The 16,073-nt window shown below is 44.7% G+C and overlaps 2 protein-coding genes and 1 pseudogene across 2 annotated transcripts; 2 read left to right on the top strand and 1 right to left on the bottom strand.

Moving 5' to 3' along the window:
* Window positions 1-658: 658 nt before the first annotated feature.
* LOC140116873 (uncharacterized) lies at window positions 659-3,728 on the top strand. Its single transcript, XM_072133307.1, has 2 exons — window positions 659-704; window positions 2,100-3,728. Exons 1-2 carry the CDS (start codon window positions 659-661, stop codon window positions 2,969-2,971), a joined length of 918 nt encoding a protein of 305 aa, XP_071989408.1. The 3' UTR covers window positions 2,972-3,728.
* A 2,457-nt stretch (window positions 3,729-6,185) lies between these two features.
* On the top strand, window positions 6,186-9,144 carry LOC140116872 (uncharacterized). Its single transcript, XM_072133305.1, has 2 exons — window positions 6,186-6,255; window positions 6,834-9,144. The coding sequence occupies exons 1-2, from the start codon at window positions 6,186-6,188 to the stop codon at window positions 8,045-8,047; spliced, it is 1,284 nt and encodes a 427-aa protein (XP_071989406.1). The 3' UTR covers window positions 8,048-9,144.
* A 3,329-nt stretch (window positions 9,145-12,473) lies between these two features.
* Window positions 12,474-16,073, bottom strand: part of LOC140116871 (uncharacterized) — a 47,000-nt pseudogene continuing 43,400 nt past the window's right edge.

The following is a 16,073-nucleotide window of genomic DNA, read 5'->3' as shown; positions in this document are numbered from 1 at the left end:
GACCTCAAAGGTTCAGAAGTGAGGAATGTGAAACCTTTGCCAGACTAGATATTGTGATGGGTGTTCCTGCGACTCATTTCCCAGGTCATTTTCCCTGTGTGCCTCCATGTGCCCCTGGATCCTGGCTGCAACCTCATTTACCTTTCCTCGCTCTAGCAACGGTCCCCACGCTCCAGCGCACATCCCCCCCCTCTCCTAGGGCGCACGTCAGCTCTGTAAGATTTAAAGTGCCAGCGCCACGATGATTGGCGCTAGCCAGCAGCCTGCCGTCATTAATTGCCGGCCCCTTCCTGTGTCCCCTGCCGGATCTTTGAGCCTTGAGAAAAAGCTTCCCAGTCGTTTGTTCCTGTGACCTTGATTCTGTTCCTGATTCTCTGCGGCCTCTCCTGACCTTCTGCTTTGTCCCTCTTCTTCTCTTGTTTTAACTTCCTGATCCATTTCTGTCCAGCTGAGACGAATGTCAAGACCGATGCCCTTTCTCGTGCCTCCGACATAATTTGGGAAGAAACAGCTCCTTGACATATTGTTCCTCCTGAATGGCTTGTTGTTGCCGCTCCTGTGGATCTAGGGAAGATTCCTCCCGGGAAGACCTATGCCTGACCTGCTCTTCGAAAGAAGAAATTAACCTAGGGACATTGCTCTTGTGTGGCTGGCCACCATGGAGTGCAGGGATCTGACGCTCTCATCTCTCGTTTCTACTGGTGGTCAGGTCTGGTCAAGGAAGTACGAGACTTTGTTAGTTACTGCACTCCTTCAAGCCAGCAGGTCTGCCTCAGCCACTGCCGATACCCAGCTGCCTGTGGACTGATGTGGCCATGAACTATATTAGGGATCTTCTGGTAATACTATCATCTGGGTGGTCACAGACCGGTTCTCTACAATGTTCCACTTCGGTTCTTTGCCGGCTCTGCCGTTAGCTCCTCGTCCCATGTCCCTCTATCACTCCCTGAATCTGTGCGTCCAGGGGGTGGTGTCTGTGTATATCATATGTAACCTACTTTATGTAAAGGGATCTCTCAAACTTTTGGGGTTGTGAGCAAGTGCTGTGTCATGCTGTAGGTTACATAGGCCAATCTCTCTTACTACCTGTGCCCTCTCCTAAACCTTTACACCCTGTAAAAACAATAGTTAGCTGATCCTATTTACTTCTAAGGGGGTGAAAAACATCAAAATCATCTCAAACAATTTCTTACAAGGAACGGTAACAACAGTGGTGGGTGCACCCCCACAGTCTCAAGAATACATCTGTTAATTATGTATTACTCTGTCCACAAGTTGACTAATTATCTGCTAAGGTGGCCCCCACTCTTGTTGAAGGGGGCCTTCAATTCATTGAGTTTCTGTGGTACAGAGCTGATCCCATAGATTTTCATTGAGTTCAGGTCGGGAGCTCACTCCATTTTAGAAACCCTGCAGAGCCGCTCCATAGTGATGTGACCTTGTTGAGCGGCACATGGTCCTTCATGAATATGAAATAAGGCCTGTGCTGATTATACAGAGAAACAATGACTGGATTGATGTTATTCAAATACTAAATGTCCACAAACTCTCGGTGGTGCTATAGGACTGGGCCTGGAGAGGAAACTGCAGAAGATTACACCACAACTCTCCTGCTGCCCCAGCGGGTGACTGAAGTAGGAAGACCTGCCGGCAGCCATGAGGAGGAGACCAACAGCGAGGATCAGACACAGACTGCAGGAGGGGAGCCAAATCACTTCCGCAATTCTAACTTGTTATAACAGACAAGAAATCCACTAAACGCCCGTCCCTAGTAGCTGTATAGTAGTACAGTTATCCTGGATATACGGCTGCCCGGGGCTTCTACCACTCGTTTTACTGGTGTTCTAGGATTTCTAGGTTCTGCTCCAGCCTGGAATGGGCATCTCCTGTTAGACAACCCTCTTAAAACTTGGAAGTCCTGTTTCTAAGGATAGGATTATATTTTTTAATAATTGGATTTGAATTGAATTATATGTCAATGGATTATATTTCCGATTAATATTCATGATCTTTCTCATGTTACTGACCCGTCGCTTTACTTCTACTCAGAACTCGGAAAAGGAAACTTCCAATATTGATTTCTTGACTGTATCTTTCAGGAGATGAAAAAGGTTCCCATGGACGTCCCCCCTCATCTCCTTGTGGTGAAGTAAAATATGATCAATCCCATCTTTCCACAGAGGAGGGAAATCATGGAGATAAGAGGCAGTTTTCATGTCCGGAATGTGAGAAGTCTTTTAGTCAAGATTCAAATCTTCTCATTCATCGCCAAAGTTATCGAAAGGGAAAGAACTTTTCGTGTTCAAAATGTGAGAAAAATTATATCCAGAAATCAAGTCATGATCGACATGTAAAAATCAACCCAGGAGAGAAGCCCTTTTTATGTAACGAATGTGGAAAATGTTTCAGCTATAATTCAAAGCTTGTTAAACATCTCAGAACTCACACAGGAGAGAAGCCATTTTCATGTCTCGAATGTGGGAAATGTTTTACTCAGAAATCACATCTAGTTATACATGAGAGAATTCACACAGGGGAAAGGCCATTTTCATGTCCGGAATGTGGGAAATGTTTTACTCATAAATCACATCTTGTTGTACATCAGAGAATTCACACAGGAGAGAAGCCATTTCTATGTAACGAATGTGGAAAATGTTTCGGCGATAATTCAAGGCTTGTTAAACACCAGAGAATTCACACAGGGGAGAAACCATTTTCATGTAATGAATGTGAAAAATGTTTTAGCGATTATTCAGGACTTTTTAAACACCGGAGAACTCATACTGGGAAGAAGGCATTTGCATGTAATGAATGTGAAAAGTGTTTTACCCAGCAATCATCTCTTGTTCAGCATCAGAGAACTCACACAGGGGAGAAGCCATTTTCATGTAATGAATGTGGAAAACGTTTCGGTGATAATTCAGGGCTTTTTAAACACTGGAGAACTCACACAGGAGAGAAGCCATGTTAACATGTATTACACTGTGATCATTACCAGTGTAGATTCCCATGGTTAGATTGTATTTCCCTCTGCTGTGGCCTGAAGCCTTGGTGTTATGTAAAAGCTAAGTGACATTGGCAGACAGGCCAATCATCTTGAAAAATAATAATTATTTTTACATAGCGCCATCAAATTCCGTAGCGCTCTTCAAATCTGTATATAATGACCAATTCAGTAAAATTTGTCTCATGATCTCACAACAAATGTCTTCTAATGTAACTTGTACATGTAACATGTCACCTGTCCCTGTCAGCAGCGCATTGTGTGTTATATCCTATAGAGAGGATCCTCTTCCTGTGCAGCTCCTCAAATATATTTAAGAGAACCCACCCCACTATTTATCTCAGTACATTGATTTCTACAGGTAAAGGACACCGATGTGGTAGAAACGACTTGAAATCAATTGAATTCTATTTCATTTAAAGTGAACCTGTCACTTTAAATCATTTGTAGCCGCTGACAGGAATATCATTTGTAGCTGCTGACAGGTAATGGCCTATACCAGTGGTGGCGAACCTATGGCATGGGTGCCAGAGCTGGCACTCAGAGCAATTTCTGTGGGCACCCAGGCCGTCATCCCAGCCCAGAGTTTGCTAGACAGGACTCAAGGCCTCCACCTACAGTCCAAGGAAACCAGGACATACCATGCTCTGTTCTATTTAATACACATCCTGGACCTGAGGCTTCTGGAGGAGAGAGAAGGTGTTGACACAGCTGGGTGACCATTAGAGCTATGGATCCAGGCCCAAATGTTTCTTATTGATCAGGGTACCCTGGAGGAAAGCTACAATGATACACCAAATTCTTTCTACTGTATCGGTGTCATCAGGACACTGATACAATGGAAAGTTGGGACAGAGCAGGGAGCTATAAGTAACTGCTTAAATAGCCATGTTGACACTTTGCAATAAATAAGTGGGTTCTCTTTGATGTTTGGGCAGTCGGTCTCTAAAAGGTTCGCCACCGCTGGCCTATACTATTCTGATTATAAAAATGCCTTTGTCAACATTCTGAATACTGCTATATAAAACTTTATTTCACATTACCTGGCTCCCTGTTAGCAGCATGTGGTGATTGCCCCTCCTTCCACTGCCTGCTCAATGCACATGTTGGGATGTGGGGAAGAGTGGAGGGAGCTGGTTGAGTGTGGAGGAAAAGAAGAATGCAAGAGGAGACTGAGAGAGGCTGCACCTGCCTTTTCACCCCTCCTTCGGGACTCGCCACACGCTGCTGGCAGGGAGCCAGGTAATGTGAAATAAAGTTTAATAAAGTAGTGACAGTATTCAGAATGACATTCCTGGTGAAAGGTTCGCTATTAGCACTATGGGGCAGATTTATCAAGCTGTCTTAAAAGTAAGAATGTGCTTGGTTGCCGTGGGCCCCTATGTGGTTTTTTCTCAGAACCTAGGTCTTCATCCGGTGCAGAAAAACAGGTGAAAAAACAGGTTTATATAGGATCAGAGACAAATGTGACAAAAGCCAAAAGGGACGGGGGACAAGCAATGGGAGAGCAAACTTTATCATTACTAAAAATTGTCTACATGATGATCTGTTTACGTAATTCATTGCAATGTTCTGGCTATTTGGGTGACTTTGAAGGAAAGTTTGGGGCATCTATTAATGTATAAAGAAAGCGCATTACAGAAATGATTGTGCCGCAGGAAATAAAGATGGAGACACGGATGCGGGTGAGAGAGTGTGGATGCGGATGAGAGGGTGTGGATGCGGGCGAGAGGGTGTGCATGCGGGCGAGAGGGTGCGGATGCGGGTGGGAGGGTTGTACAACGTTCGGTTGGAATTATCCAAAGAAACGACTCAATATTCATATACAAATCAGGAAGATGGAAGATACAAGTCACCGAATTGTATCATTAAAAAAAAATAGGCGACTTGTGGATCGGCTGAGACGATTTCTACAATCCCGATCTCTGAAAACTCAGCAGAGTAAAGGTCAGAACTTATCTGAAAATGAAAAAAAAAAGCCCTCATCCGTTTAACCCCTTCCCACCGATGCCCTTTTTCATTTTTGTGTTTCTATTTTTTGTTTCCCTTTTTAAAAAATCTATAACTTTTTTTTTTAATTATTTTGTACAGAGCTGCATGAGGCTTGTTTTCTCTGTAACAAATAGCCCTTCCTCGCGACAGTTTTCCATATTCCATGCCGTGTACTGGGAAGACCGGGAAAATAAGAACACAGGGACATAAAGATTTTTATAAGTGAGAAGTCATAACGAACAAGAAATGTTGTAAGGGTCCTAAAACCTATTCTTCACAATATAGCGAAAAAGTTGAGTTGCGGGCCAACGGCAAAATCTAGGTTGCAGCAGTAGAAAAGTTAAGAAATCACATCTACTAATAATTCCAAAGAGAACGATACTTCAATCATGATCTCCGTGATAACAATCATATAAGAACGACTCCTGTTCCACAGTGAATCCTACGAAAGGCCAAAATTTTGATAGATTACTCCCCTTATCCAATAAGGAGAAGGCCGAGAGGCTCCTATCATAAACATAGGCAAATTCAAAAAGTTAAAGATCAACCGGTAAAAGACCAACATTGGTTCACCGGGCAAACTACTACGGCGAGTTAATGAACCACTAGACTATGGAAATAGTCTCCAACTCTATCATATAAGACATGGTAACAGGTTCTATACAGGCCTTGGTCCAGGTCTTGCAGTGACACAGAGGGTCGTAAATCTGTAGCTGTGTGTTTCTTCTGAGGTCTCCACAGTTTGAACAAGGGCGGAGATGTAGTTGACTCTCTTGGTGGTGACTGTGGCAAAGATGGAGGAAGCAGGTTGAGCTTGGCAAGAAGTTGTTCTCCTACTGGAATGCTTCTTGTATTGGAAGAAGAGCTTGAAAGTGCATTCCCACCTACAGGGTATGGAACGTTTCTGCAGAACTTGACGTAGGTGTAAGGTCCTTGGATGGTTGAAGGAGAAATTACTGCATAAATTGGAATGTCACACTCCATGAAGGTTATGTTAGACAATTTCCTCATTCTACCCTCCTGAGAAGGGCTCTCAAAATCTGGTTCCCAAGAACTCACAGTGTGCAGGGGTCTTAAGAAAGCTGTGTAGTCCTGTGATGGGGCCTCAGGTGGTGTGGTTGTGCTCCGACCTGAAACTGTTGTAGCAGAAGATGGCACCTCAAAGCGTGTTTCTGCCAGCAGTTGCTCCATGACCAAAGACTGCGATCCTCCAGCTGTGGACCTCCTTGAGCCTCCCCTTTTCATTGAGCTGGTGCCAGGTGAGTCTCAGGAGCTTCATGGCCACCGCAGGCTAAGGGGTATATACTGTTTATACGGACGTTTCGCCTTGCCGGATTGTGGGGATACAGGAACATGTTCCTCGGAGCTAGACCACAACTTTTAGTATTTTTTTTTACTGTAGTCCAATCCATTTAAAAAGAACAAAGCCGTCTGATCTATGATCTTCAGTCCACTGATAGCTGACGGTATCTGACCTCATTGCCCTCCAAAATGTCACATTGGATTGGAAACAACAAAATGGCTGTCAAAAGTGAGAAATAGCCGCAGGCCCTTGGACTTCTAGGCTCCACTCCACGGTGCGATGAGAATCTACTGGTTACACAACCCTCTTATGTCTTGGAAGTAGAATTTTACAGTTTCTAAGGATTTTTGATTACTTTTGATAATTAGATTTTATATTTTGTTATATATTATTAGTTATTATATTTTGAATTAAAATATGTGATTTTTTTTTCTCCATAGATGACTGTATGTTACTGACTGGCTGCTTTACTTCTGCTTGTAACTAGAAAAAGGAAACTTCCAATATTGATTTCTTGACTTTATTTTCCAACAGATGAAAGTACAAGAGGTTCCCATGGACGTCCCCCCTCATCTCCTTGTGGTGAAGTAGAAGATCATCAGTCACATCTTTCCACAGAGGAGGGAAATCATGGGGATAAGAGGAAGTTTTCATGTCCAAAATGTGAGAAGAGTTTTAGTCAAGAATCAAATCTTCTCATTCATCTTCAAAGTCACAGAGAGGAAAAGAACTTTTTATATTCAAAATGTGAAAAAACTTATAACCAGAAATCAAGTCTTAATCAACATATAAAAAAAAATCAAACAGGGGAGAAGCCGTATTTATGTACTGAGTGTGAAAAATGTTTTCGTAAGAAATCAGATCTTGTGAAACATCAGAGAATTCACACAGGAGAGAAGCCATTTTCATGTCCTGAATGTGGGAAATGTTTTACTCAGAAATCACATCTTGTTTTACATCATAGAATTCACACGGAGGAGAAGCCATTTTCATGTAATGAATGTGGAAAATGTTTCAGCGATAATTCAAGGCTTGTAAAACATCTGAGAACTCACACAGGAGAGAAGCCATTTTCATGTCCTGAATGCGGAAAATGTTTTACCCTGAAATCAGTTCTTGTTGAACATGAGAAAATTCATACAGGGGAGAAGCCATTTTCATGTCCGGAATGTAAGAAATGTTTTACTCAGAAACCACATCTTCTTATGCATCAAAGAATTCACACAGGAGAGAAGCCATTTTTATGTAGTGAATGTGGAAAATGTTTCTGTGATAATACAAGGCTTATTCAGCATCAGAGAAGTCACACGGGGGAGAAGCCATTTTCCTGTCCAGTTTGTGGGAAATGTTTTGGTAAGAAATCAAACCTTTTTGAACATCAGAGAACTCACACAGGGAAGAAGCCATATTTGTGTACTGAATGTGGGAAATATTTCAGCCTGAAATCAAATCTTGTGAAGCACCTGAGAATACACACAGGGGAGAAGCCATTTTCATGTCCAGAATGCGGGAAATGTTTTACCCTGAAAGCAATTCTTGATAAACATCAGAGAATTCACACAGGGGAGAAACCATTTTTATGTACTGAATGTGGGAAATGTTTTAGCGATAATTCAAGGCTTGCTCAACATCAGAGATGTCACACAGGGGAGAAGCCATTTCTATGTACTGAATGTGGTAACTGTTTTAGTCAGAAATCACATCTTGTTAAACATCAGAGAATTCACACGGGAGGGAAGCCATGTTAATATTTATTACACTATGAATATTACCTGTTTCTATGGTTGGATTTCCTTTCTTGTCGTCCTTCCCGTCCATAAACCTTCAAATGCTGGTGAATATAACCACGGGATAGGGCCTAACTTGCTGATCGGTGAGGGGTCTTAGTGCTGAAACCCCAACAGATTGCGAAAACGAGTGGTCTGTTGGACCCCCTGTCGCTCCGTCAGACTAGTGGAGCAGACGGCTGCGCATGACCGTTCTGCTCCACGAGTGCCGTGCTCATCGATCTCCGTTCAGCTCCATAGAGATTAATGGAGCAGAACGGTCATGCTCGGGCGTCTGCTCCATTAGTCTGACGGAGCGACAAGGGGTCCGACGAACCCTTCGTTTTTGCGATCTCAGCACCGAGATCCCCACTGATAAGCAAGTTAGGCCTTATCCCATTGATAGGGCCTAACTTTAGTTCGTGTGAAAACCACTTTAACCTCCACGATTTGAATTCTCTGCACTTCTATATACAAACTAAAACCACGACATCATTGAACTTACCTGAATATTTTGAATTGAGCTCCATTCAGCGGTGTTGAACGATATTCGAGCCACCCCTACGCTGACAATTCGAAGGACATCTTGCAGCACGAGGTGCGCGTACGCCAGCGCTTAGTTTTGACCATGATAGCACAGTTTCAGCGTTGATGCAAGGATTTGGAGGTTGGCTTTTCTCCAAATAATACAGTGGGGTACTGTATGTTATACATCCACAATACCAAAGGAAGAGGGGTAAGATCTGCACCTTCATTCATGGACAAATATTGTAAGATCTGCATAGATATATGTTGTATTAACTGAAAAAGAATATCAAACGTTTAAAGGTCAAATGTTTAAAGGTCGGAGAGATCAGAGAGACTATTTATACCTTCCAGGAAACAATTACCAGTCAGTAGTGACGCGTGCTGAACATTGATACATATCGAAGCTTTTATTGGATGCATTATCCACATGTGACCTGCCTCATACATTGCTTTACTGCTTACGTTGCGAGCGTCCTACAGACCATGTTGTATTGTTTTTTTATTATAAAATTTTGTATTATCCTGAATAAAAACCTCCGGTTTGATATAGAGTGATGTGGCAAAAAATTTTTCTGTGCCCAAAATGTTCTTTGGATAGAAATAAAAGTATCAGACTGAGAATTAGTGGACAGAACTGTGGATGTGAATCAAAAAAACGTGGATTAAACGACCATTGGGAATGAATGGAGACACGGAGCTCGATGCATTACAATGATTGTTAGACACATAACATCTCAGATACTGTTCCAATACTTGATTGACTCACTGGGCCTCAAACTAATTAAAACATCCTTTGGTAAGCTTGTTAACCCTTTGAGCATACAACAAAAATTTAAACAAAATGGAGGTTCTATTTGGAAGTAGAAATCTCTAGCGGGCACTATCCTTGACCCACACACGCAGTATTTAGGGCTTTTTTTTGGCCATGCTCAGTCAATGTAGAAGGGAAATAGCAATAAAGTAGAGCAAAGAGACGGCACTCATCGACTCCAGAAGATTTGAACAAGGCATACAAGGAGGTAGTTAGGCAAGCCTCAGGAACGGGGCTGATTCGGGCACTGTGGTGCTTTCTCAAGCCGATGGCTCTGCCCCTCCGTGTCACCGTATATATACACATGATCGCGGGTGGGCGGAGCCAAACTTTGAACACTGTATCTCGGGACCTGCAAAGTTCATAAAACATCGTTATCCAGCATAAATAAGACGATCATCAACATCACGTAGTAATCATACGCTGGATACATGGAAAAACAGGTGATTAGTAAAAGCGAAAAAAGTGGACTACAGTTCCCAGGATGCGAGGCTTGTGCGCGTAGTTCCATGCCGGAACGTGAAGTCCACTCTTCCGAAATAAAAACATCACAAAAGGAACACTATGGGGCTCATTTACTAAGGGTCCGTGGACCACACTATCGTCGGAATATTCGACGATTTCCGATGTGTGCCGCATTTAGAAAGGGTTTTTTATTGCATGTGCAACACCCTCGCTGATGCAAGGCAGAGGAGTGGTTGCGAATACGTCCCACCATGTAGCTTGCAGCTTGTGTAGGGTCTAGTCAGCCCCACAGCATGTCACTACATCACACTACATAGCCCTTATAGGACACAGGGGAACATTGCAGTGGTAGATCCTGCCTGGTAACTGTTTTATGTGATGTCATATGTGTCAGCCAATCACAGGTGTTATACTTTGTCTCTGTGAGCTGAGATGTAAGCGGAGATGTAATTGGAGGAGTAGCCACCACCTGACCAGGGGGAGTAACAAGACCCTGTCAGGAAACTTCCAGAAGAAGTGAGTTCTCTCAGAAGACTTGTAGAGAGCAGTCAGACCTAGGAGTCTGCAGAAGCAGACTGGAGTTACTCCAGTACAGACTCCGTACAGCTAGCACACCAGACCAGAGCAGGAAGAGCCTAGCCCCTGCCTGAAGAGTGGAGTAGCTAGTTTAGTGAGGAAAGGGGTATCATCCTACCTTCAAGGGTGATACCTGAAGCAACCCAGGACAAGCTGAAGCATCCTTTTAGGACACAGCTACCTCCCAGCCTGCCCTCTGCATCCAGGCTGGCGCTCTACATCCTGTGGCTCCCTCCAACTGCATCTCAGCACTCCACTACTCTGTTAAAGGCACGTTGCTGCGGTTCCTGTCGGTTCCAATAAAGAACTGTAAGTTGTTTTTGTTCAACCTCTGCCTCCGTCTGGTCCCTGCTACTACAGCTGTCACCATCACAGGCACCCTGTCCACTACACAGAGACTTATACTCTAGACACCAAAGGGTTGCCCCCGGGAGATCCGCTATAGCAGCCTCTCACTCATCATTTCTTGCCAACACCACCCTGCTGGAGACCTGCCAGGCTGTAGGACAGCCCTCCGGTTCCCCATACCAAGCACCGTGACACTAGCGTGCTTAGGCCGCAACCGCCAGCCACTCAGGTACTGCGGGCCCCGGCTGACTCCAGGCCCCGGGAGAAGGCTAGGCCCCGGTGAGGGATGTTGCACATGCAATTGGATTTTGGCGCAACGAGGAACAAATCGGGGGCGAGTCGTCGGATGATCCTACTGATTCGGACTGATTTGGAGTGCAGGATTTAACATTCAAAATTGTGTCACAAGCCCTAGCGCTTACATACACCAGGAAGAAGAAGGTGAACTCTGGCGGAACTGAGTGGGGAAGTGACACATGCAGGATATCGGGCGCAGGGTCTAAGTGAATCGCGGCAGCTCCAAATCCTCGTCGGAAAATGCATCTCGGGGATCGCGACGGGACGGGTAAGTAGATGTGCCCCTATAAATGCTATTTGCACTAACCTCTACTAATTCTGGTGTGGGGGGGGGGGGGGCGTAATCTTTTATATTAAGACAACAAATTGCATAGTATAGGGCAGTGGTGGCAGAGATGGCACTCGGAGGCCTCTCTGTGGGCACAGGGGCTGTCTCCCAGGCACAGAGTTTGACTGCATCTTCCTGCAGTCTCAGGCAGTCCAAGTAGTGCCCTGCTATTTGGTCCTGTCCGAAGAGTGAAAAGGTGTGGACAGGGTTGGATTGGAGCTCCAAAATTCTGGTAGCAATAAGGTTGTTACAGCCTAAATTGCCGTGTTGGCACTTTGGGAAAAGCTAGTGTTTTTTGGCTCTCATTTTGGGCACTCGATCTCTAAAAGGTTCGCCATCACTGGTATAGGGGATCTCCCATCAATGCTATGTACTTCACGTCCTGTCACCCACCCTTTTATTCCGACCAGCACCTATAAACACCCTATTTCTATGCAAAGCAGACTGCAGCTACCTCAAAAAGGAGGGGGAACAAAAATAGAAAATTGTATATGTTCCCTAGTAAAGAAAGCAACCGGACTCATAGGAACACACTCAATTCGTTACGGTCGTCAAGTCCCAAGGGTCCCAGGGCACCGAACTTTATAATATATTTGCTCTCCCGTTGCAGAAGTCATTTTGAGCGATCTCCTCCTGATGCAGTGTAATTAACCCTTTCTATCCCCTGGGCCCCCCCCCCCTTGCTCCTTCTCTATATGTTCTACGAGGCAGGGGCTGCTGTTCCCCTTCGTGATGGATCTCTGATGCTCTCTATAGAGGGTGAACATTTTCCTAATTTTCTTACCAATATAGAAACCCCCGATTTTCATCTCAGATTTTGTTGTGAAGTTTCTTACGAGTAGAGCAATACCCCACATGTCACTACTTTAGGGGCCACAGCAGAACGGAAGGAGCCATTGAGCTTTGGGAGAGCTTTGAGCTACGAGACAGTGACAACCCCCCCCCCCCCCCAATGATCCTATTTTGCAAAGAGAATTTATCTGTGTTGATATTGAGGTTCTTACCACCACAGATGTTTCATAGAAAGTATTTACATTGGCTCGTCTAAGCAAAAATCCTTTTACAAAAAAAGCGGGTAGGTGGTGGGGCTCGGAAGGGAAGGAGAGTCTACTGGATCTTGGAGGGCGGATTTTGCTGGAACAGATTACAGGTGCTGAGACCCTAATATAGTAGGACAGTAAAAGCCTCCAGGAACCATTTTGAAAACTTGGCCCCTCAAGGAACAATATGGGGCACAATTACTAAGGGTCTGAACACCGCATTTTCGTTAATTGACCCAAGTTTTTGGTGCACGCGATCAGACTGTGGTACATCGGCGCCGGCCAGCATGCGACACAAATCGGTGGGCGTAGACGTCGGAAAACCCGACTGATTTGAACAAACCGCGGAATTTAAAAACCAAATTGTGTCGCAAGATCAGCACTTACATGCACCGGGAAGAAGATGGTGAACTATGGAGGACCTCAGCGGGGGAAGCGGGAAATGTGCCCCTATATGTGGGGACGCAATACAGAATTGTTTTTAGGAAGAACCCCTTTATTTAAGGAAAAATTTAAAAAACACAGATCTACACTGCTAATATTCATAGTGTAAGAATGGTTGACTTCTTCCCTGTGTGAGTTCTCCACTGTATAACAAGATGTGATTTCTGGATAAAACACTTTCATATTCAGTTCATGAGAATGGCTTCTCTTCAGTGTGAATTCTCTGATGTACAATAATATTTGATTTGTATTTAAGACATCTTTCACATTCTGTTCAAGAAAATGGCTTCTCTCCTGTGTGAGTTCTCTGGTGTGTAACAAGATTTGATTTATCAATGAAACGTTTTCCGCACTCAAAGCATGAAAATGGCTTCTCTCCTGTGTGAATTCTCTGGTGTTTAACAAGAGATATTTTATCAATGAAACATCTCCCGCACTCAAAGCATGAGAATGGCTTCTCCCCTGTGTGAGTTCTCTGATGTCTAACAAGACCAGATTTCTCTCTAAAACATTTTTCACATTCAGAACATGAAAATGGCTTCTCCCCTGTGTGAGTTCTCTGATGTGCAACAAGATTTGATTTCGCGCTAAAACATTTCCCACATTCAATACACAAAAATGGCTTTTCCCCAGTGTGAGTCCTCTGATGTTTAACAAGTTGTTCTTTCACGCTAAAACATTTCCCACATTCAGTACATGAAAATGGCTTCTCCCCTGTGTGAGTTCTCCGATGTACCACAAGCTGTGATTTCAGGCTAAAACGTTTCCCACATTCAGGACATGAAAATGGCTTTTTCCATGTGCGAGTTCTGAGATGTTGATCAAGACTTAATTTCTGCATAAAACGCTTCTCACGTTTCGGACGTGAAAACTGCCTCTTATCTCCATGATTTCCCTCCTCTGTGGAAAGATGTGACTGATTATCTTCTACTTCACCACAAGGAGATGAGGGGGGACTTTCATCTGTTGAAAAATTAAGTCACAAAATCAATATTGGAAGTTTCCTTTTCCCCAGTTATAAAGCAGAAGTAAAGCGGCCAGTCAGTAACATACAGTCATCTATGGAGAGAAAGTGAACGAGAAAATAAATCATCAAATCTTTAGAAATGGGAATCTTCTACTCCCCCTGGAGCGGAGCCTCACAGTTTCTACGGGATGATTTACCACTTATGAGGTCCGCTGCGAGGTACTTCCGGCCGGATGGGAACTTCAGACCACCATGATCGCTCAAAAGAGCCCAGATACCACTGCTTCCCATCCAGATAATTTGAGGAGCCCTCTGCAAACTTCTCAGCACCAGGCTCCACCTCTCATCATGCCAGGAAGCCGGCCTTACTTCTACAAGGCTCCAGCCTGCTCCTCAGTGACCTTCGCGTCCGTGGCACCTCCGCGGGTACCACAATTACCAGGGCATACTTCCAGATCTAACTGCAGCCCCCCTGGCCTGCCCTGTGATATCTTCCTGCCACTTGACATAGGAAAGTGGTCCACAGCCCTGGGATCCAGGTGCAGTGCTGCCCCCCCTATGCCCAAACACTGCCAGGTCTTCACCTCTAGCAGCCCGGTATAGCTACTGAGCCCTAACTTCTTCCCATTGGGGATGACCAGCCCCTCATTCTACCCTGTGCACTAATTCTGCAGTCGCTGGTCTCTCATGACTTTAAGCAATTAAAGGGCCCTCTCAACGAAGCCACACAGATCCAGCTGTGAGAGGCGATAGTGACAGTGCAAATTTCAACCACCTGCCTATTATTCGTGAGAACAAGATGTACGGAAAACAAGAAAATCAGCTAAAAAACCAGATAGGGGCACATTTACTTACCCGGTCCAGTCGCGATCCAGCGGCGGGTTCTCCGACGCTGATTCAGGTTCTGCTGGGATTTACAAAGGTCCGTGCGCCGATATCCACTAGGTGTCGCTGCTGCGCAGAAGTCCGTCGGAGTTCACCTTCTATTACTTGGTGCAGTTAAGTGCGTGTCAGGTTCCCTGACGGCCACGCTCCCCGATTTCCGTCGCATGAAACCCGGAAATCGTCTGCATACCTGACGGAATCGCGCAATTCGGGCCCTTAGTAAATGACCCCCATAGTCTCCAAGGGGTCCGATTACTGACTTATTCACTAAAACCCAGGCGTCATCATACTGTAAGCAGACACCAAAGCCTGATCACTGTCCTGACTGTCCTGGGTAAGATGGCACCCCCGAATGGCCCCCTGGATTGGCGATTTCACGGCACCCTTCAATAAAATCCAGACCATGTTCAGAGCGGAGCTCTAGGCTTCTGTTACGAATAACTCAGTCTGGATTAAGGACTTAGGGCAAAGAACGACTGATTTTGAACAAAAGATTGATGGTACTGTTGACTTTACAATCCAAAAAACTAAACTTGATCTGTTGCAAACACAAGTAGAATTACTAGAAGAGAATCGTAACAGAAGGGGCAATCTACCTGAGTACATCACCAATCTACGTGATGCTGCCCTTAACCTTTAACTGCCCATTTGCCACAGGTAGCACACGATCTACGAATAGACCGTATCCATAGGGCCCTCACAAAACCATTGAACCCCTGTCTTCCAAGATGTTGTTCTCAAGATGCACGACCCATATTTGAGGAACCAGTTACTGTGTGCTGCATCTTCCCTGCCTCAGTTCAGCACTATGCGGACTTAGTACCATCAACTCTACGTAAGAGAATATCCCTACACCGCTCACAAAGAGGAGGAGTACGCAACCGCTGGGGATGCCCGTTCTCTCTACAGTTCCATATACAGAGCCAACAATGCCCTGTTCGCACGCTGGCCGAAGGCAGGTAGAAAGTTATTCCGGTGGAGGATCCGCCCACCTTGCCCCAACGCCATCCTCAATCCGGACTGCAATCTGCCAGTCATTGAGCCCCACAGGCCAGTGGCTACTGTATTATGTTCTGTGGCAGTTGTAATTACTTCTCTGTTAGTCCTATTGGCTTAGTCTTTTCTTCTTATCCTTAGTTTTTCCAAAATCCTGTCTCTTACCCTTAACCCCTTCCCGCCGCAGTCCTTTTTCGTTTTTGCGTTTTCATTTTTCACTCCCCACATTCAAAAGTCTGTAACTTTTTTATTTTTCCATGTACAGAGCTCTGTGATGACTTATTTTCTGCTCAACAAATTGCACTTCAAAATAGTGATATTTA

This window comes from Engystomops pustulosus, chromosome 2 (genome assembly GCF_040894005.1).
Source record: "Engystomops pustulosus chromosome 2, aEngPut4.maternal, whole genome shotgun sequence".
In the NCBI taxonomy this organism is placed as follows: domain Eukaryota; kingdom Metazoa; phylum Chordata; class Amphibia; order Anura; family Leptodactylidae; genus Engystomops; species Engystomops pustulosus.
This window is presented reverse-complemented; position numbering and strand designations above follow the sequence as displayed.

Coding starts and splice junctions, on each gene's coding strand:
- LOC140116872 (XM_072133305.1), top strand. CDS start 6,186: ATGACCAAAGACTGCGATCCTCCAGCTGTGGACCTCCTTGAGCCTCCC. Junction 6,256..6,833: donor TTTCATTGAGCTGGTGCCAG/GTGAGTCTCAGG, acceptor ATTTTCCAACAG/ATGAAAGTACAAGAGGTTCC.
- LOC140116873 (XM_072133307.1), top strand. CDS start 659: ATGGAGTGCAGGGATCTGACGCTCTCATCTCTCGTTTCTACTGGTG. Junction 705..2,099: donor ATCTCTCGTTTCTACTGGTG/GTCAGGTCTGGT, acceptor TGTATCTTTCAG/GAGATGAAAAAGGTTCCCAT.